Below are 19,557 nucleotides of genomic sequence, written 5' to 3'. Positions count from 1 at the left end.
CTTTTACTCTCTGAATCTATTTCAAGTTAAAAGGACAAGAACTAGCTTTATCTCATAAACTTAACTACTATCTCCACCTCACCTAGTACATTACCTGGCACATATATTAAGCACTGATTTGCAGTTGTTGATCATATTATTGTTTTTCTATCTCTAAGGCTTTCCTAAGAATGACTGCTTTATTTCTCTGGTGTCACTACAGTTTAGGGAAGAGCTACAGGAAGTAAAAAAGTAGAAGTTACTAAAGGAGAATTTCTGAAGACCTAGAGACCTGCGCGTAGTCTTTCCTTAAGAGAAGACTTATCCTATCATAATACCCATTATGGAACTCAACATCAGTACCACAGCCTTTCTTCTGACTGGCTTCATGGGCCTGGAAAAGTCACACCCCTGGATCGCCATCCCATTATCTGTCGTCTATGTCTCCATACTTCTTGGCAATGGCATTCTCCTACTTCTCATCAGGGTTGACCATAACCTCCATGAACCCATGTACTATTTCTTAACCATACTCGCAACCACAGACCTTGGGATGACCCTGGTTACAATGCCCACAGTGCTGTGTGTAATGTGGATAAATCACAAGGAAATCAGCCACAGCACCTGCTTTCTCCAAGCCTACTTCATCCACAATCTCTCTACAATAGAGTCCGGAATTTTGCTTGCCATGGCCTATGATCCCTTCATTGCCATCCACAACCCACTGAGATATACTTCCATTCTTACCAACACCCAAGTGATAAAGATTAGAGTGGGAGTTTTCATGAGGGGATTTGTTCTCTTCTTGCCTCCAATATTGCCTTTCTATTGGTTTTCCTATTGCAGATCTCATGTCCTCTCTCATGCATTCTGCCTCCACTAGGATGTTATCAAATTGGCCTGTGCTGACATCACCTTCAATCGCCTGTATCCTATGTGGTGGTATTTTCTGTGGTCCTGAAGGACTGCCTGATAATCTTTTGCTCCTATGTTTTGATTCTCTGGGCTGTCATGAGTATTGCATCTGGAAAGGAGGGGTCCAAAGCCCTCAACACATGTGTCTCCCACATCTGCAGCATCTTGGTCTTCTATCTCACTGTTTTTGGTTTGACATTCATCCACCAATTTGGGAAGAATGTTCCCCATCTAGTACACGTCACAATGAGCTACATCTACTTCCTTTTCCCCCCTTTTATGAACCCTGTCATCTACAGTATTAAAACTAAGCAGATTCACAGTAGTATACTCCAATTATTTTCTCTGTCCCCATCAAGAAAATGACATTTACTTTCCCCTGTCTGGGAAGGACTAAGAGGTTATAACCATAAGGATAACTTGACTGGCATACATTTCTTAGAAATACATTAAAATAAATGGGCAAATGTTAGAAAAAAAAAGTCTCACAGATGCAATTTTTTTTTCTGCCACTCCCTTTTTTTCATGAGTATGAAATGTAATAAGTCATGTAAAACACAAAACACAGTGCAAGGTGCTTAGCATGTGCTCAGTTGATACTCATTTTGTACTAAATGCATTCATTTTACCATTAGCAGCTCTGATGTGACTGAGTTCTGTGGCATGGTCCAACAAATTATTTAAAAAATTTTTTATTGTTATGTTAATCACCATACATTACATCATTAGTTTTAGATATAGTGTTCCATGATTCATTGTTTGTGCATAACACCCAGTGCTCCATGCAGAACGTGCCCTCTTTAATACCCATCACCAGGCTAACCCATCCTCCCCCCCCCCAGAACCCTCAGTTTGTTTTTCAGAGTCCATCGTCCCTCATGGTTCATCTCCCCCTCCGAGTCCCCCCCTTCATTCTTCCCCTCCTGCTATCTTCTTCTTCTTCTTTTTTTTTTTCTTAACATATATTGCATTATTTGTTTCAGAGGTACAGATCTGAGATTCAACAGTCTTGCACAATTCACAGCGCTTACCAGAGCACATACCCTCCCCAGTGTCTATCACCCAGTCACCCCATCCCTCCCACCCCACCCCCCACTCCAGCAACCCTCAGTTTGTTTCCTGAGATTAAGAATTCCTCATATCAGTGAGGTCATATGATACATGTCTTTCTCTGTTTGACTTATTTCGCTCAGCATAATACCCTCCAGTTCCATCCACGTCGTTGCAAATGGCAAGATCTCATTCCTTTTGATGGCTGCATAATATTCCATTGTATATATATATACCACCTCTTCTTTATCCATTCATCTGTCAATGGACATCTTGGCTTGTTCCACAGTTTGGCTATTGTGGACATTGCTGCTATAAACATCGGGGTGCACGTACCCCTTCAGATCCCTACTTTTGTATCTTTGGGGTAAATACCCAGTAGTGCAATTGCTAGGTCATAGGGTAGCTCTATTTTCAACTTTTTGAGGAACCTCCATACTGTTTTCCAGAGTGGCTGCACCAGCTTGCATTCCCACCAACAGTGTAGGAGGGTTCCCCTTTCTCCGCATCCCCGCCAACATCTGTCCTTTCCTGACTTGTTAATCTTAGCCATTCTGACTGGTGTGAGGTGGTATCTCATTGAGGTTTTGATTTGGATTTCCCTGATGCCGAGCGATGTTGAGCCCTTTTTCATGTGTCTGTTGGCCGTTTGGATGTCTTCTTTGGAAAAATGTCTGTTCATGTCTTCTGCCCATTTCTTGATTGGATTCTTTGTTCTTTGGGTGTTGAGTTTGATAAGTTCTTTATAGATTCCATTCCTGTTTGTTTTTCATGTAGACAGGACATCCTTGCAACCATTAACTTTTATCTGTTGTGTCCCTTGTGTGCACCTAGTTGCATTTTCTAGAACCTTGTCATCAGTGAAGCAGAGAGTTTTCCTGAGCTAATTTCCAAATGATTGTTGTTGAACACAGTACACATGCAAGACAACATGTAGAATATTAATGCCCAATTTTTACATAGTGAAGTGAATTGAAATCAAGAAGTAAATTAATTCTGGTGCAGAGGAAGAAGTTTTGTTATGATGATCTTGATGAAAGGGTGCTAATCAGAAATTATATATAATCAGAGCCTGAAGAAGAAATTACTTCAGATCAGAACTGGACATATTGGAGCTTGATGCATATTCCTGAGGTGTACAGAACAGAGGTTAATGAAGGGTAGATGATGTGTGTGCAATTATGGGGAAAGAAAGAAAAAGCCAGAGACACATGTGTCAAGGGCAGAAGAAAGCATGGCCTGGAGAAAAGGGTTTCATGGCAGGCTATAGGGATAGGTTTAACCCACATAGCAGGTGTGGAAGGATTCAGATAAGATCTCATTCTCAAGGGTGACAGTAAAGATCATTATAAATTCAATATAGGAAGAGGAAGGAATAAATTTGCCAGAATTCAACAATCCTTGTGCAGGCCACCAGAGGCAGATTATTTCCCTAAAGATTGATGGGATCAGAGCCAAATATAAATGAATTTCTGACCTCTTGCACATTCCTTTGCCCTTGATCACCAAAGGAGAAGAACTTCACAGAATCACCGGGATTTCGGATAATATGGAGGCAAGCCAAATGTGCAAATGTGGGACCATGGCAAAGGCTCTGGTGCAGTTTACAAGCTATTTAATGTGTCTTGTGTGTGTCAGGCCCATGGATTGGCACATCTTTATATTTAGAAACACCTGCCACACTTGAAATTTATTCTTTCTTGTCTATATCTCCTCCTCCCCTACTGGACTGTGAAATCCACTGTATACCAGCTTCAAGCACAATGCTTTGGTTGAGTAGAGTAGGAGCTTAAAAAACTGTTCTTTATTAAATCAAATAATAAACTAAGAGTGCAAGATGTTCCTGTGTCTATTTCCCTTAATTTTACATCTTTATATGTAGAAAGTTTAGAGATAGAGAGAGAGATTGAAGTCTCTGTCTTTGGGGCATTCCTCTAAGTTTTTGCCCCCCTCTATGTGACAGGAGACTTCCCAAAGTAATTAAGTGAAGTCTCCTATGTTCAGGGTCTGCCTGTTCCTTCCTGGGCTTATATTCTGAGTACACCAAAGCCAACCTCATAGGACATTTTTCTCAACTTCCCGAAGTTTCCATTGGTGAATTTTTTTTAATGCGGTTATATGAAATGTTGATTTTTAATAAGCAATTTTCAATCATTGTAGTCTCCATGTTTTCCTAAGAGCTGCAGGATACCCAAGGAGAAAAATAAGAGGAAAAAAAAAGATACAGACGAAGATTCTATAAGGGGGTTGCTCAAGCCATGGCTGGTTCTTCACCTCTTTGCCATAGCAGCCCATTCAATGTGGGATAGATAGGAGACCCTCAATAAAACCAGTTGTAATAATAATAATATTTGTAATAACCTTGAATTCCAGTGGTGGTTTATTGCATCTGCCAAAGAACATTTATTTTTGGTCTGATAAGGAGTTCTTTGGACATTTAGATCACTAGGGCAGGAACTGGGCCAGAACTGAAAAAAACGTCTTTATTATATATCAACAGTCCATGGAGGTTTCTAGGTAACTGAGGGACTGGTGGTCACTGAGCAACAGGTTCTGTGCCTTGAGAGCTGTGTTATCAGAGTACCACTGGTGTTTGCCAGCTATGGAAACCATGCAATTAGAGCATACAGTGATTCCAAAGACAAAACAATGACAGGCTGGTTCCAGCCCAGCAATAAGTTATCAACATTATCTTATCCCTTCACAGGGGATAAAGAGGGATATGATCAAGGATGTGGTAGAAAATACCACACTTCAGGTGGCTCAGAGGTGAGCCTGAGTGGGCAAGATGAGAAACAGCAAGTAGAGAGGACAGAACAAGCCTCAGGTAGGAAGAGAAGGTCAGTGGACTAGATGGGAAGGAAAATGAGTGAAGGAAGGATAGAAGACAAAGGAGAGAGGGCCAGGGAGACAGGAGTGAGGGTCAGAAAGGGAACCCAAGGGAAGTTCTCTTCATGCGCAGGATGTTAAAGAGGGAAAGGAAATCAGGGTGTTTCCCTGGGACCCAAGTCCAGGGAAATCATGCTTCATCAGTGACTAACCCCTACCCGTCCCCAAGCAGGAGTTTCTGTGCACGCAGGGTTGAGAGGGCTGAGGTGGGGGTACTGGCTGAGCCACGAGACAACAGGCTCAAATGCTTAGCCCCTTCTCAGACTTGGAGTCTTTATCTCGTGGGCACAAACAGCCTTCTGCTCTCCAACCATTCCCCTCCTAACTTCGCAAAAACTGCCACCTGCCCCCTTAGTGAATGAACCAGGAGACAGCCTTTAGGAATGGGGCAGAGGGCTGTCCCTCAGGTCTCAGGATGGTTCAAATGGAAGAGAAGCTCTACCACACTCACCTTGCAAAATCACTTAACCCTCAGTTTTTGTTATTTCTCTGTTACCTAGAATAAAACCATTCTCAACAGAGGTTTTTGAAGTTAAAATGAAAAATAATGTTTCTGACATGCTGATACAGCACAATATCTTTTTTTATGTAAGTGTTCTGCCATCTTGACAAAGGCCAAACATTTCCCAGTCCTTACTCAGCAGATAGCAAGAAGTCAGAGATTCCTGAAAGTTTTACTTCACCAAGGCAAAACTGCCCCTCTTCCAATTATACTTCACAAGTAACCTAAGCTTCACTTGGCCCTTTACCATTCGGGGAGCCACTGCTCATTCACACCACCTGAGGCCCTCCAAAGGGAGGTTTGAAACTTGCATTGGTACATAATTTGAATGTCTGAATAATAAATGAAATATTATAATTATTATAAATTTATTAAAAATTACAGATATTAGGAAAGTTCTTTCAAGTCCTATCCTGCTCACTTTTCTAATACATTCAATGGCAAGAATTTGTTATTAGAAATATTGTTTCCATTAGGGACCAAGACCAATCATATAATCCTTTTATGAAAAGAATCAGGCCAGAAGAAAATGTAAGTGACTCATTCCACTTCGCCAAAAGTCTAGAAGGAGCATTGATCATATTGTCGCTTCCCAAAAAATGTGATCCAGGGAGATGAGATTTAATTAAAAAGAGTCTTTTTTTTCCTTTTTTTTAAATATGTTATGTTAATCACCATACATTACATCATTAGTTTTTGATGTAGTATTCCATGATTCGTTGTTTGCATAAAACACCCAGTGCTCCATTCAGTACGTGCCCTCTTTAATACCCATCACCAGGCTAACCCATCCCCCCTCCCCCCTTCCCTCTAGAACCCTCAGTTTGTTTCTTCAGAGTCCATAGTCTCTCATGGTTCGTCTCCCCCTCCGATTTCCCCCCCTTCATTCTTCCCTTCCTACTATCTTTTTTTTTTTTTAACATATAATGTATTATTTGTTTGAGAGGTACAAATTTATGACTCAACAGTCTTACACAATTCACAATGCTCACCATAGCACATATCCTCCCCAGTGTCTATCACCCAGCCACCCCATCCCTCCCACTCCCCACCACTCCAGCAACCCTCAGTTTATTTCCTGAGATTAAGAATTCCTCATATCAGTGAGATCATATGATACATGTCTTTCTCTGATTGACTTATTTTGCTCACCATAATACCCTCCAGTTCCATCCACGTCATTGCAAATGGCAAGATCACATTCCTTTTGATGGCTGCATAATATTCCATTGTATATATATATACCACCTCTTCTTTATCCATTCATCTGTCGATGGACATCTTGGCTATTTCCATAGTTTGGCTATTGTGGACATTGCTGCTATAAACATCAGGGTACACATACCCCTTCGGATCCCCACATTTGTATCTTTGGGGTAAATACCCAGTAGTGCAATTGCTGGGTCATATGGTAGCTCTATTTTCAACTTTTTGAGGAACCTCCATACTGTTTTCCAGAGTGGCTGGACCAGCTTGCATTCCCACCAACAGAATAGGTGGGTTCCCCTTTCTCCGCATCCCCGCCAACATCTGTCCTTTCCTGACTTGTTCATTTTAACCATTCTCACTGGTGCAAGGTGGTATCTTATTGAGGTTTTGATTTGGATTTCCCTGATGCCGAGCGATGTTGAGCCCTTTTTCATGTGTCTGTTGGCCATTTGGATGTCTTCTTTGGAAAAATGTCTGTTCATGTCTTCTGCCCATTTCTTGATTGGGTCATTTGTTCTCTGGGTATTGAGTTTAATAAGTTCTTTATAGATTTTGAATACTAGCCCTTTATCTGATATGTCATTTGCAAATATCTTCTCCCATTCTGTCGGTTGTCTTTTGGTTTTGTTGACTTTTTCTTTTGCTGTGCAAAAGCTTCTTATCTTGATGAAGTCCAAATAGTTCATTTTTGCCCTTGCTTCCCTTGCCTTTGGTGATGTTTCTAGGAAGAAGTTGCTGTGGCTGAGGTCGAAGAGGTTGCTGCCTGTGTTCTCCTTTAGGATTTTGATGGACTCCTGTCTCACATTGAGGTCTTTCAACCATTTGGAGTATATTGTAATGGTCCAGTTTCATTCTTCTGCATGTGGCTGTCCAAATTTCCCAACACCATTTGTTGAAGAGACTGTCTTTTCTCCATTGGACATTCTTTCCTGCTTTGTCAAAGATTAGTTGACCATATAGTTGAGGGTCCATTTCTGGGCTCTCTATTCTGTTCCATTCATCTATGTGTCCGTTTTTGTGCCAATACCATACTGTCTTGATGATTACAGCTTTGTAATAGAGCTTGAAGTCCAGAATTGTGATGCCACCAGTTTTGCTTTTCTTTTTCAACATTCCTCTTGCTATTCGGGATCTTTTCTGGTTCCATACAAATTTTAGGATTATTTGTTCCATTTCTTTGAAAAAAGTGGATGGTATTTTGATAGGGATTGCATTAAATGTGTAGATTGCTCTAGGTAGCATTGACATCTTCACAATATTTGTTCTTCCAATCCATGAGCATGGAACATTTTTCCATTTCTTTGTGTCTTCCTCAATTTCTTTCATGAGTATTTTATAGTTTTCTGAGTACAGATTCTTTGACTCTTTTGTTCGATTTATTCCTAGGTATCTTATGGTTTTGGGTACAATTGTAAATGGGATCGACTCCTTCATTTCTCTTTCTTCTGTCTTGTTCTTGGTGTATAGGAATGCCACTGACTTCTGTGCATTGATTTTATATCCTGACACTTTACTGAATTCCTGTATGAGTTCTAGCAGTTTGGGGGTGGAGTCTTTTGGGTTTTCCATATCATCTGCAAAGAGTGAGAGTTTGACTTCTTCTTCACCAATTTGGATGCCTTTTATTTCTTTTTGTTATCTGATTCTGTGGCTAAGATTTCTAGTACTATGTTGAATAGCAGTGGTGATAGTGGACATCCCTGCCGCATTCCTGACCTTAGGGGGAAAGCTCTCAGTTTTTCCCCATTGAGGATGATATTCACTGTGGGTTTTTCATAGATGGCTTTTATGATATTGAGGTATGTACCCACTATCCCTATACTCTGAAGAGTTTTGATCAAGAAAGGATGCTGTAATTTGTCAACTGTTTTTTCTGCATCTATTGAGAGGACCATATGGTTCTTATTCTTTCTCTTATTAATGTATTGTATCACATTGATTGATTTGCGGATGTTGAACCAACCTTGCAGCCCAGGGATAAATCCCACTTGGTCATGGTGAATAATCCTTTTAATGTTCTGTTGGATCCTATTGGCTAGTATTTTGGTGAGAATTTTTGCATCCATGTTCATCAAGGATATTGGTCTGTAATTCTCCTTTTTGATGGGGTCTTTGTCTGGTTTTGGGATCAAGGTAATGGTGGCCTCATAAAATGAGTTTGGAAGTTTTCATTCTATTTCTATTTTTTGGAACAGTTTCAGATGAATAGGTATTAATTCTTCTTGAAATGTTTGGTAGAATTCCCCTGGGAAGCCATTTGGCCCTGGGCTCTTGTTTGTTGGGAGATTTTTGATGACTGCTTCAATTTCCTTAGTGGTTATAGGTTTGTTCAGGTTTTCTATTTCTTCCTAGTTCAGTTTTGGTAGTTGATACATCTCTAGGAATGCATCCATTTCTTCCAGATTATCTAATTTGCTGGCATATAGTTGCTCATAATATGTTCTTATAATTGTATTTCTTTGGTGTTGGTTGTGATCTCTCCTCTTTCATTCATGATTTTATTTATTTGGGTCATTTCTCTTTTCTTTTTGATAAGTCTGGCCAGGGGATTATCAATCATCGATCTGTTCTACTATTCTTTTGGTTTCTATTTCATTGATTTCTGCTCTGATCTTTATTATTTCTCTTCTCCTGCTGGGTTTAGGCTTTATTTGCTGTTCTTTCTCCAGTTCCTTTAGGTATAGGGTTAGGTTGTGTATTTGAGACCTTTCTTGTTTCTTGAGAAAGGCTTGTATTGCTATATACTTTCCTCTTAGGACTGCCTTTGCTGCATCCCAAAGATTTTGAACAGTTGTGTTATTTTCATTTGTTTCCATAAACTTTTTAAATTCTTCTTTAACTTCCCGGTTGGCCCATTCATTCTTTAGTAGGATGCTCTTTAGCCTCCATGTATTTGAGTTCTTTCCGACTTTCCTCTTGTGATTGAGTTCTAGTTTCAAAGCACTGTGGTCTGAAAATAGGCAGGGAATGATCCCAATCTTTTGGTACTGGGTGAGACCTGATTTGTGACCTAGGATATGATCTATTCTGGAGAATGTTCCATGGGCACTAGAGAAGAATGTGTATTCTGTTGCTTTGGGATGGAATGTTCTGATTATATCTGTGAAGTCCATTTGGTCCAGTGTATCATTTAAAGTCTTTATTTCCTTGTTGATCTTTTGCTTAGATGATCTGTCCATTTCAGTGAGGGGGGTGTTAAAGTCCCCCACTATTATTGTATTGTTGTCAATGTGTTTTTTTGCTTTTGTTATTAATTGCCTTATATAATTGGCTGCTCCCCTGTTAGGGGCATAGATATTTACAATTGTTAGATCTTCTTGGTGGATAGACACTTTAAGTATGATATAGGGTCCTTCCTCATCTCTTATTATAGTCTTTGGTTTAAAATCTAATTTGTCTGATATAAGGATTGCCACCCCAGCTTTCTTTTGGTGTCCATTAGCATGATAAGTGGTTTTCCACCCCCTCACTTTCAATCTGGGGGTGTCTTTGGGGCTAAAATGAGTCTCTTGCAGACAACATATCGATGGGTCTTGTATTTTTATCCAATCTGATACCCTATGTCTTTTGATTGGGGCATTGAGCCCATTTACATTCAGGGCACCTATTGAAAGATACGAATTTAGTGCCATTGTATTGCCTGTAAGGGGACTGTTACTGTATATTGTCTGTGTTCCTTTCTGGTCTATGTTACTTTTAGGCTCTCTCTTTGCTTAGAGGACCCCTTTCAAGATTTCTTGTAGGGCTGGTTTTGTGTTTGCAAATTCCTTTAGTTTTTGTTTGTCCTGGAAGATTTTTATCTCTCTTTCTATTTTCAATGACAGCCTAGCTGGATATAGTATTCTTGGCTGCATATTTTTCTCATTTAGTGCTCTGAAGATATCATGCCAGTCCTTTCTGGCCTGCCAGGTCTCTGTGGATAGGTCTGTTGCCAGTCTAATGTTTCTACCATTGTAGGTTACAGATCTCTTCTCCTGAGCTGCTTTCAGGATTTTCTCTTTGTCTCTGAGACTCATAAGTTTTACTATTAGATGTCGGGGTGTTGACCTATTTTTATTGATTTTGAGGGGGGTTCTCTGTGCCTCCTGGAGTTTGACGCCTGTTTCCTTCCCCAAATTAGGGAAGTTCTCTGCTATAATTTGCTCCAATATACCTTCTGCCGCCCTCTCTCTTTCTTGTTCTTCAATTATTCTAATATTGTTTCATCTTATGGTATCACTTATCTCTCAAATTCTGCCTTCCTGATCCAGTAGTTGTTTATCTCTCTTTTTCTCAGCTTCATTATTTTCCATCATTTGGTCTTCTATCTCACTGATTCTTTCTTCTGCCTCATTTATCCTAGCAGTTAGAGCCTCCATTTTTTATTGCACCTCATAAATAGCCCTTTTGATTTCAACTTGTTTAGATTTTAGTCCTTTTATTTCTCTAGAAAGGGTTTCTCTAATATCTTCCACGCTTTTTTCAAGCCCAGCTAGTATCTTTAAAATCGTCATTCTGAACTCTAGTCCCGACATCTTACTAATGTCCATATTGATTAGGTCCCTGGCAGTTGGTACTGCCTCTTGTTCTTTTTTTTTGAGGTGATTTTTTCCATCTTGTCATTTAGTCCAGAGGAGAATAGATGAATGAGAGAACAAAATGCTAACAGGATAATAATGACCCCAGAAAAATTTACACGAAACAAATCAGAAGAGACCTGAAACTGGGGGAAAAGAAAGGGAAAGAAAGAAAAAAGAAAAAGAAAAAGAAAAAAAAAGAATATGATCAAATATGATCAGGCTGGTGAATAGATCAGTGCCACACACTAGATTTTGGGTGTATTTTGGTCTGTTAGAAGAAAGTGCCTCCCAAAATTTTAAAGAAAGAAAAACTTATATATGTAGAAAAATAAGGGTAAATATGATAAAGGGATGGCATATGACTGTACATATGAAAATTATAAAAGATTTTTTAAAAGGAATTGATAAAATACAAAGTTGGTTGAAAAAAGAAAGAAGAGGATTAAAAAAAAAAAGGAGAGAATGTGATCATGCAGAAGACTAGAATAAAGCCATACACTAGAGATTTAGGGTATATTTCAGTCTGTTAGAAGAAACTGCATCCCAAAGTTTTAGAGAGGACAACTTATATATAGATACACCAAAAATAAGGTTAACTAATATGAAGGGTTAGAATATGACTCTGAAAATGAAAAATAAAAAAGATTTTTTAAAAAAGGGATTGATAGGGGTGCCTGAGTGCCTCAGTCATTAAGCATCTGCCTTCGGCTCAGGTCATGATCCCAGGATCCTGGGATCAAGCTCCGCATCGGGCTCCCTGCTTGGCGGGAAGCCTGCTTCTTCCTCTCCCACTCCCTCTGCTTGTGTTCCCTCTCTCGCTGTGTCTCTCTCTGTCAAATAAATAAATAAAATCTTAAAAAAAAAAGGGATTGATAAGGTTTGGTTGAAAAAGGGTAAATGAAAAATTAAAAAAAAAAGAAAATTAAAAAAATTAACTTTGAAAGACTAAAGAAGCATGGGAAAAAAGCCATGAATTCTGTGTGCTGTATTCCCCTAGCGCTGGAGTTCTGCCGTTCTCATTGATCGGTAAACTTGGTCTTGGGTGGCTGTTCTTGCTGATCTTCTGGGGGAGGGGCCTGTTGCAGTGGTTCTCAAATGTCTTTGCCTGAGGCAGACTTGCCCCGCCCTTGCCGGGGGCTGGGCTGTCATCTGCTCAGGTTTGCTCTGGAGAGCTTTTGTTCCCTGCAAGCTCTCCATACAGCTTTGGAGGACGGGAAAGAAAATGGCGGCCTCCTAATCTCCACCCCAGTGGAGCTGAGAACCTGAGGCCCCACTCATCAGTGAGCCATCTCCCCTGGTCTCCGGCCGCACTCCGTGCTCACCTGGCCTGTGACCAAGCTTTTCTATCTGTGGCACACGACCCCGTGTGGAGTCTCCAAGCCCAGCAGATTCCTGCAGTGTGCTCCCGTGCCGCTCCTCCTGAGGGAGGAAGGGGAGTCTCCCCAGTCTGCTTTTTGGGTCTCTGCTGGAAGAGCTGTGGCCCGACTGTGCCGTGGATCACGATTCATGGCAACCCCAAGCTGAGAGCCCACTCCTTGGCTCCATCTTTGCAGCTGGCTTCCCTGGTCCAATACCTGGGAGCTCTGCTGCACTCAGGCACCCCTGGTCTTTTTGTGATACCGAGGTCCTGAGACCACAATGTCCCAGTGAGGGCTCCACCCCCAGCTTAGCCACTGGAGTGATGTCCCTCAGTGGAGCCAACTTCTAAAAGTTCTAATTTTGTGCTCCACCACTCTATCACTTGCCAGTAGTGGCTGACGGAGGCCCCCTCCCCCGTCACCTGTCTTCCTGAAGATTGCCTCAGATTCACTTCTCTGCATGTCCTACCTTACAAAAAGTGGTCACTTTTCTGTTCAGAGAGTTGCTGCTATTCTTTTCTTCGATCTCCTGTTGAGTTCGTAGGTGTTCAGAATGGTTTGATCACTATCTAGCTGAATTCCTGGGACCAGACAAAATTTAGGTCTCCTACTCCTCTGCCATCTTGCTCCTCCCCCCTATAAAGAGTCTTTTAACCCAGCAAAGGCAGAATATGATAAAGCCAGAAGCAGTGAAAAACATGTCTGACAGAGGATCTTACAGTTATAATCAGGGAAGCCATGAACTCATGTTAACTGATAGATAAAAATAGTATTGGCTAAATAGAATTAGTAGTTTAAAAATTTCATGAGTAAATGAAAGCAAAAAGAAAAAGTTGATGTTCTAAACAAAAGATTCACAGCACACATACTCTCAGTTTCCAAGGAGGAAAAAAACCACTTTATTAATATTATAAATATCTAATGGAAACTGAAAGAGGAAAAGGGAAATCTGAGCATAGATGAGGGCAATAGTAAGCAGTAAAGGAGAATAAGACAGTTACCTCAAATGGGGGTACTTACAGCATCCAACCTCATTAGCTGGGGAAGACAGCCAGGCTGGAGTCCTGATAGAGAGGCCTGGGTGGAACATCCTCCCCTCAGGTGAGACTTCCAGCTGACCATCCCCATAAGGGCCATAATTATAGGGCAGGTGGCAGGGTCTGAAGTTATTTGTTTGCCTATGTGCAGTTTGGAGCAAACTGCATTTCTATGTTATCATGTCTTTATGTGTTCAAGGAGCCCAGGCCATATATGCTTGCTTTACCTTCCAGATTCCATTCTGGGGGGCCAGCCTAACCTGGGGCTGGAGAAGATATAAGGCAAGATTTACAGCTCTTGGTGTCCAGACCAGAAGGACCAATTATGACCTGGAAGCCAGATAATGTCAACTAACCAGGCTCCCAAGGTCACTTATGCAGCAAGAATCTCACAACATTTTTAGCCTGCCTGTGTACATGCAGGTTGGGGGCTCTGTTTTGCAGGACAAATCACAGAAACCTCCATCCATACAATACAGTTGAGAATTACAGCTTTGAGGAACTCAGTATACAAAAATCTCATGTAAATGGAGCAGTTACATGATGGGTAGATGGTTCAGCTTAGTTTAAATTACCAATTCAGGGAGGCATCTGGGTGGCTCAGTCATTAAGTGTCTGCCTTAGGCTCAGGTCATGATCCCAGGGTTCTGGGATCAAGCCCCGCATCGGGCTCCCTGCTCTGCGGGAAGCCTGCTTCTCCCTCTCCCACTCCCCCTGCTTGTGTTCCCTCTCTCGCTGTATCTCTCTCTCTGTCAAATAAATAAATAAAATCTTTAAATAAATAAATAAATAAATAAATAAATAAATAACCAATTCAGGGAGCACAATAAATGTATTTAATGCCCATTCCTGTTTTATGATTCATACATGACTGGACACCCAAACCATAACTTTCTAAGTTCCCCAATTTTCTTTAAGGAATAGTACCCACAATCCACTTCTCCACACTCTACTGCAATTGTCTATGACAAAAGAGGTGAAAAATGCCTCAGTGGGTCTGTTTTGTTTTAACACTGTAGATAATGGGGTTCATCACAGGAGGTGCTAGTAGATAAATATTGGCCAATATGACATGTACAATTGGAGGGGCATGCTTGGCAAAGTGGTGAGTCATATACAATCCCACCATGGACACATAGAGGACCAAAACAGCCAGAATGTGGGATAGACAGTTATTGAGTGCCCGGAGCCTTTCAACCCAGGAGCTGATTCTCAAGACACTTCTCAGGATGAGTGCTTAGGAAAACACAATGAGCAGGGGGTCCAATGTAATAATGACCAGAGCTAGAACAAATTCATACCAATTATTGACAGTGGTGTCAGCACACACCAGACGAATCATGTCTTGATGGAGGCAGTAGGAGTGGGAGAGATGGTGGGAGCCACAAAAGGGAAGCCTTTTTAGCAGGAACAATGGGGGAAGAACAGCCAGAACACAGCAGCAAATGATGGCTACCCCTATTCTGCTGATTACTTGGTTGGTGAGGATGGAGACATAATGGAGGGGGTGGCAGATGGCCACATAGTGATCAAAGGACATGGCCAACAACACAGAAGACTCCATAAAGGAGAATCCATGGAGGAAGAAGAACTGGGAAAAACAAGCCTCAAAGTTGATCTCTGAGGCACCAAACCAGAGGACCCCCATGACTGTAGGCAAAGTGGTGAGGGTAAGCCCCAGGTCTGTTAGAGCCAACATAGAGAGGAACAAGTACATGGGCTCATGTAGGGAGGGCTCTGTCCTGATGACAGCAAGAATGGTGATATTGCCCATGATGGAGACTGTGTAGAGACAACAGAAGGGGATGGAAATCCAGGTATGGAAAACCTCAAAGCCAAGGATGCCCATGAGGATGAATAAGAAGGGGACTTGAATGGAGTTAGTAACCAAAAACATGACTGGAGGAGGCAGTCTCAAGACCAGAGTTCTTTGCCAAATCTGTGAAAAGTGGACAACATAAGGATTTGAGTAAATGTTCTATGACTACTTGAAGTCACTCTGATAGATCTCAAAGAAGACCCGGGGAAAGGGAGCTAGCTGGGAAATGAGTTTTAAAATGTTTTATCACTTTTGCTTGTTTTAGCTCCTAGCTTGTCATCTCTTGTCAACTGGTGAGTTGAGAGCATGAAGTTCTCATTAGTTTTAACCCAAAGTCTTTATCTGTGTAGAAAGCAGTTATGCCTTTGCAGCAGGAAGGTGTAGGGGTACTTTATGGCTGTTGGAAAGAAGAGCTGTGGAGAAAAGATTACTGTAGGACATCATTGGATGCCATAAGGTTAGGAGAAAAAGACAAAGCTAAGACCAGTAAATGTACAAAGCAATTCCAATATGCCAATTGACTCTTTTGAGCCAAGCAAACCGTAGAGAAGTAAACTGAGATAAAGGAGTGGGAAAAGATAAAGACTGTCTTCAGAATCTAAGCGCCCTAAGAAGGAACTTTTAGAATCAGATGGGTGCAAGGACCCTGTTGGAAAGGACTGTACATGAGCTAAATGGGTAAAACTGGTGCTCAGATATCTGTCAAAAGAACTCATACTAAAAGACTAACCTAGGGGTGCCTGGGTAGTTCAGTTGGTTAAGCATCCAACTCTTGATTTTGGCTCAGGTCATGATCTCAAGGTCCTGAGATCAAGACCCCATGTTGGGCTCTGTGCTCAGCGGGGAGTCTGCTCTAGATTCTATCTCCCTCTCCCTCTCCTTCTGCCCCTCCCCACCAAAATAAATAAGTAAATCTTTTTACAAAATAAAATAAAAAATAAAAAATAAAAAAATAAAAGACTGGCCCAGGAAGCACTTTCTGGGAAAGACTGCAATGATAGGTAGGATCATCTCTGTGGGAACAATTTCATAGGGTTGGATTAAGGAAAAATATCCTCTTGGTGCATAAAGCAATTGGATCCATTGTATCAGCTAGTAGGTTTCTGTAAAACTGTTTAAGCTCATATTGATGAATGTGAACGGGAGCAGAATCTGCCACCCCAAAACACTCCTGTTTGGTTTAACGATTATCTTGAGCTGATTATTTCTAAGAAACAGCAGACATAGAACAATCTCTAAAAGCTGAGTAGACATTACTTTTGGGATCCTTACAGTGACCTGTGAGACATTTACATTTATAAGGGAGACCTAGAAGAGGAGAATGAGGAAATCTTTGGAAACTCTTATCAAAGAAGGCAGAAGACAAAGAAGATGTAAACCTGGATAACAACCATTCCCTTGTTTACTGTGCTTTCCCTGGGAACCTCCCATTAGAAGCCCTCCCTCTTACCCACCCAGCCCTCCAACATCTTCCTTTGTCTTTATCCAAAGAAGGCATTTAAGGTGATAGTTTGGGCCATTTCAAGGATTTACTCACTTTTCCAGGGTAAGTCCCATGTATACAGGAGGTATATACATTATTAAATTTTGCTTATTTTTCTCCCAATAATATTTAACTAGAGGGAGGCCTCAGCCAAAAACCTAGAAGGATAAAGGGAAAAATATTTTCCCTCTCTTACAGTTGTTTGGATAAACTATTTCATCTGTTTGTTTTTAACATTGCTATCTGGTAAAACTTCCTTCTGCCTTCTCTAAACTTACTCTTGATATTTCTGTCCTCTACGAGAAAATGGAAAGCATTACTTGGAATACCCCTTGTGACTCTGGGTGAACACAGGTGTTATCTTACCCACTATGAAGACTGGTAGATTGAGGAAGCAGAAGAGAACGGGAAGGGAGGAAATCCTGGGCTATGGAAATCAGAATTTCTTCTATTTACCCATCGTTCTCCTGCCTCCATAATGGCATCAGAGTTCAAACAGTTTTTCCATCAGTGAGAGACCCTTTTTTTTGGTGCCTTTTCTCCAAAAATAACATTACCCAGAGAAAGTTCCCTTCAGCAATCTGTGCCTTGGCACACTACCATAATGTACTTTTAGCTCCTGTCCCTCAAGATCCCAGAGCATCACCCTTCCTTCCTCCAGCTCGGCAGTGACATATATCTCTATGTCCAGTTCATAGAGATAAGTCTTCCTGCTCAGCCTCACTTTCTGTCCTTTCTTTCTGGTAATCCATGACCATGTACTTCACCTGTTAGCCAAGTGCCTTGCTTTTTCTGTAGAACTCCTCACCCTGCTGAGCAGAAGCATTTGTATAGGCTCCTACAGGTCCTCAGGGAAGGGGGTAGCCCTTGGGCCTTATAGGAACCCAAGGTATGGAAACAAGAAAGATTTGTGTGGCATAGTCTGCCCTGGACCACATCTAGTTAAGGACACAGAAGTACATACAGATTCCAAGCTGATTTTCCAAGAACAATCTGACCAACATTAAAACCAAAACAACCAAGCAAAAGCTTTGTGTAAATAGTTTCTCTAGAGATGTTTTTTGTTTGTTTGTTTTTGCTTTAAGTAGGCTCCATACCCAGCATCGAGCCCAAAGCCAGGCTTGAACTCACGACCCTGAGATCATGAACTGACCCGAGATCAAGAGTCAGACACTTAACTGATTGAGCCACCCAAGTGCACCTCTCTAGAGATGTTTTTGACTGAGAATTTCTGGAATTCTTTGGACAGAGAAACAATTTCCAAAGAGAGGAAATTCTCTTTATGAAGTATTTATCATATGAAATGCTAAACCAGGAACTTTCCAGCACTCTTCTCTATTACACACTGTGCTTTTGTCTGTTTAGCCATTAATTGCAAAGATAAATGAGATTCAGGGAAGTGTAATGATAAAAGATCGAATTAAGGATGAGGTAACTCTTACCTTATTCTATACTAGGATAATATCAGTATTTTTATTTATAAAACAGAATTGTTTTCAAAATTTTTATATCGTTTTCCCCATTATGTTCAGTAATCCTTTTTCTTTTAGAGAAGAACTAATATTGCATTTTCCTACTTAAGTGGTTGTGAATTAGGCTAATTTGGATTCAAAATCTAATTTGAATACTCACTAATTGTGTGACTCTGGGCAGCTGCTAAATTAAAATTTCTTTGCCTTAATTTTACTTTCAGTATGTCAAAGATAAAAATCATGTTTGGAAAGTGCTGAAGACACTTTCTGAGACATATCAAAGTCTAAATAATTGTTAGCTATAAATACTAATTATACTAATATTAACTATACTGTTATGATACTCATTGTTATTATTATTTTTGTTATTATTATTATTATCCAAACTTTCCAAGATGCAGTTATTTTATTTATTTTTTTCACTCTTTTTTCCTAATCTGCAAGCATGGTGTTAGGATCTTTGATAAGAAAATTAGATTATTAAGAATGTGTTCTCATTAGCAACTTAAAAGTAGTTGGGGGACCCTCGTGTTTGTTCTCAGAAATTTCAGCAAACCTATATTACTTAACCCTTTAATGCCAGAAACAGTGTTATATCTTGGTAATGCATAAACCAAAATGATACATCTTTGTTTAGAAAGAGCAGGCAAATAACTAAGGTATAAGAAGGAAGCCAAAAGAAATGTTATCAGTTACATTTAGATGGAGGGAACAGAGAAAGATGAGATCTATATTTCTAATAATATTTCAAATCCATAGTATTATTTCAAAATATATTGTCTCCCAACAGATAATATTAAAGACTGAAAAATACAGACTTTGACTAGCATGCCACTGACTTGCATTTTGGTAAACTATTGAGCTCTGACTCTAGACCTCTTGATTCAAATTCTGACTGTGTCCTCTACCAGCTATGTGACCTTGATCTATTCAGTGAAACACACTGTGCCTCAACATTTCAATTCTCAAGTATTTCCCACAACTGTTGAAGAATTTTACTCCCCACATCCATAACAACACATGGTACTGTCTGTTGTTTTAACTATATAGTCATTCCAGTGTCTATAAGTCATTTTATGGTGATTTAAATTTGCATTTCCTTTTTACTTTTTTTAATTTTTTTTACCCTCCTCCTAAATTTGCATTTCCTTCAGAACTAATTATTTGATATCTTTTCACATAGTTCTTAGCCCTTTGCATATCTTCTGTGAAAATATTTAGATTAAAAGTTTGCCTGCTTTTATTGGATTGTCTTATGATTATTGAGTTGTAAGAGTTCTTTATT

The 19,557-nt window shown here is 40.3% G+C and overlaps 1 protein-coding gene and 1 pseudogene across 1 annotated transcript; one reads left to right on the top strand and one right to left on the bottom strand.

Annotated features, from left to right (window-relative positions):
* Nucleotides 1-313: 313 nt before the first annotated feature.
* Nucleotides 314-1,260, top strand: LOC118532873 (olfactory receptor 51B6-like; annotated as a pseudogene).
* A 13,475-nt stretch (nucleotides 1,261-14,735) lies between these two features.
* On the bottom strand, nucleotides 14,736-15,395 carry LOC118532876 (olfactory receptor 51Q1-like). The gene has a single exon (XM_036087719.2). It carries the CDS (start codon nucleotides 15,393-15,395, stop codon nucleotides 14,736-14,738), a length of 660 nt encoding a protein of 219 aa, XP_035943612.1.
* Between the last annotated feature and the right edge of the window lie 4,162 nt (nucleotides 15,396-19,557).

This window comes from Halichoerus grypus, chromosome 11, assembly GCF_964656455.1.
Source record: "Halichoerus grypus chromosome 11, mHalGry1.hap1.1, whole genome shotgun sequence".
NCBI lineage: Eukaryota > Metazoa > Chordata > Mammalia > Carnivora > Phocidae > Halichoerus > Halichoerus grypus.
Note: the sequence above shows the minus strand (reverse complement) of the source record. Positions and strands in the feature narration are given on the sequence as shown.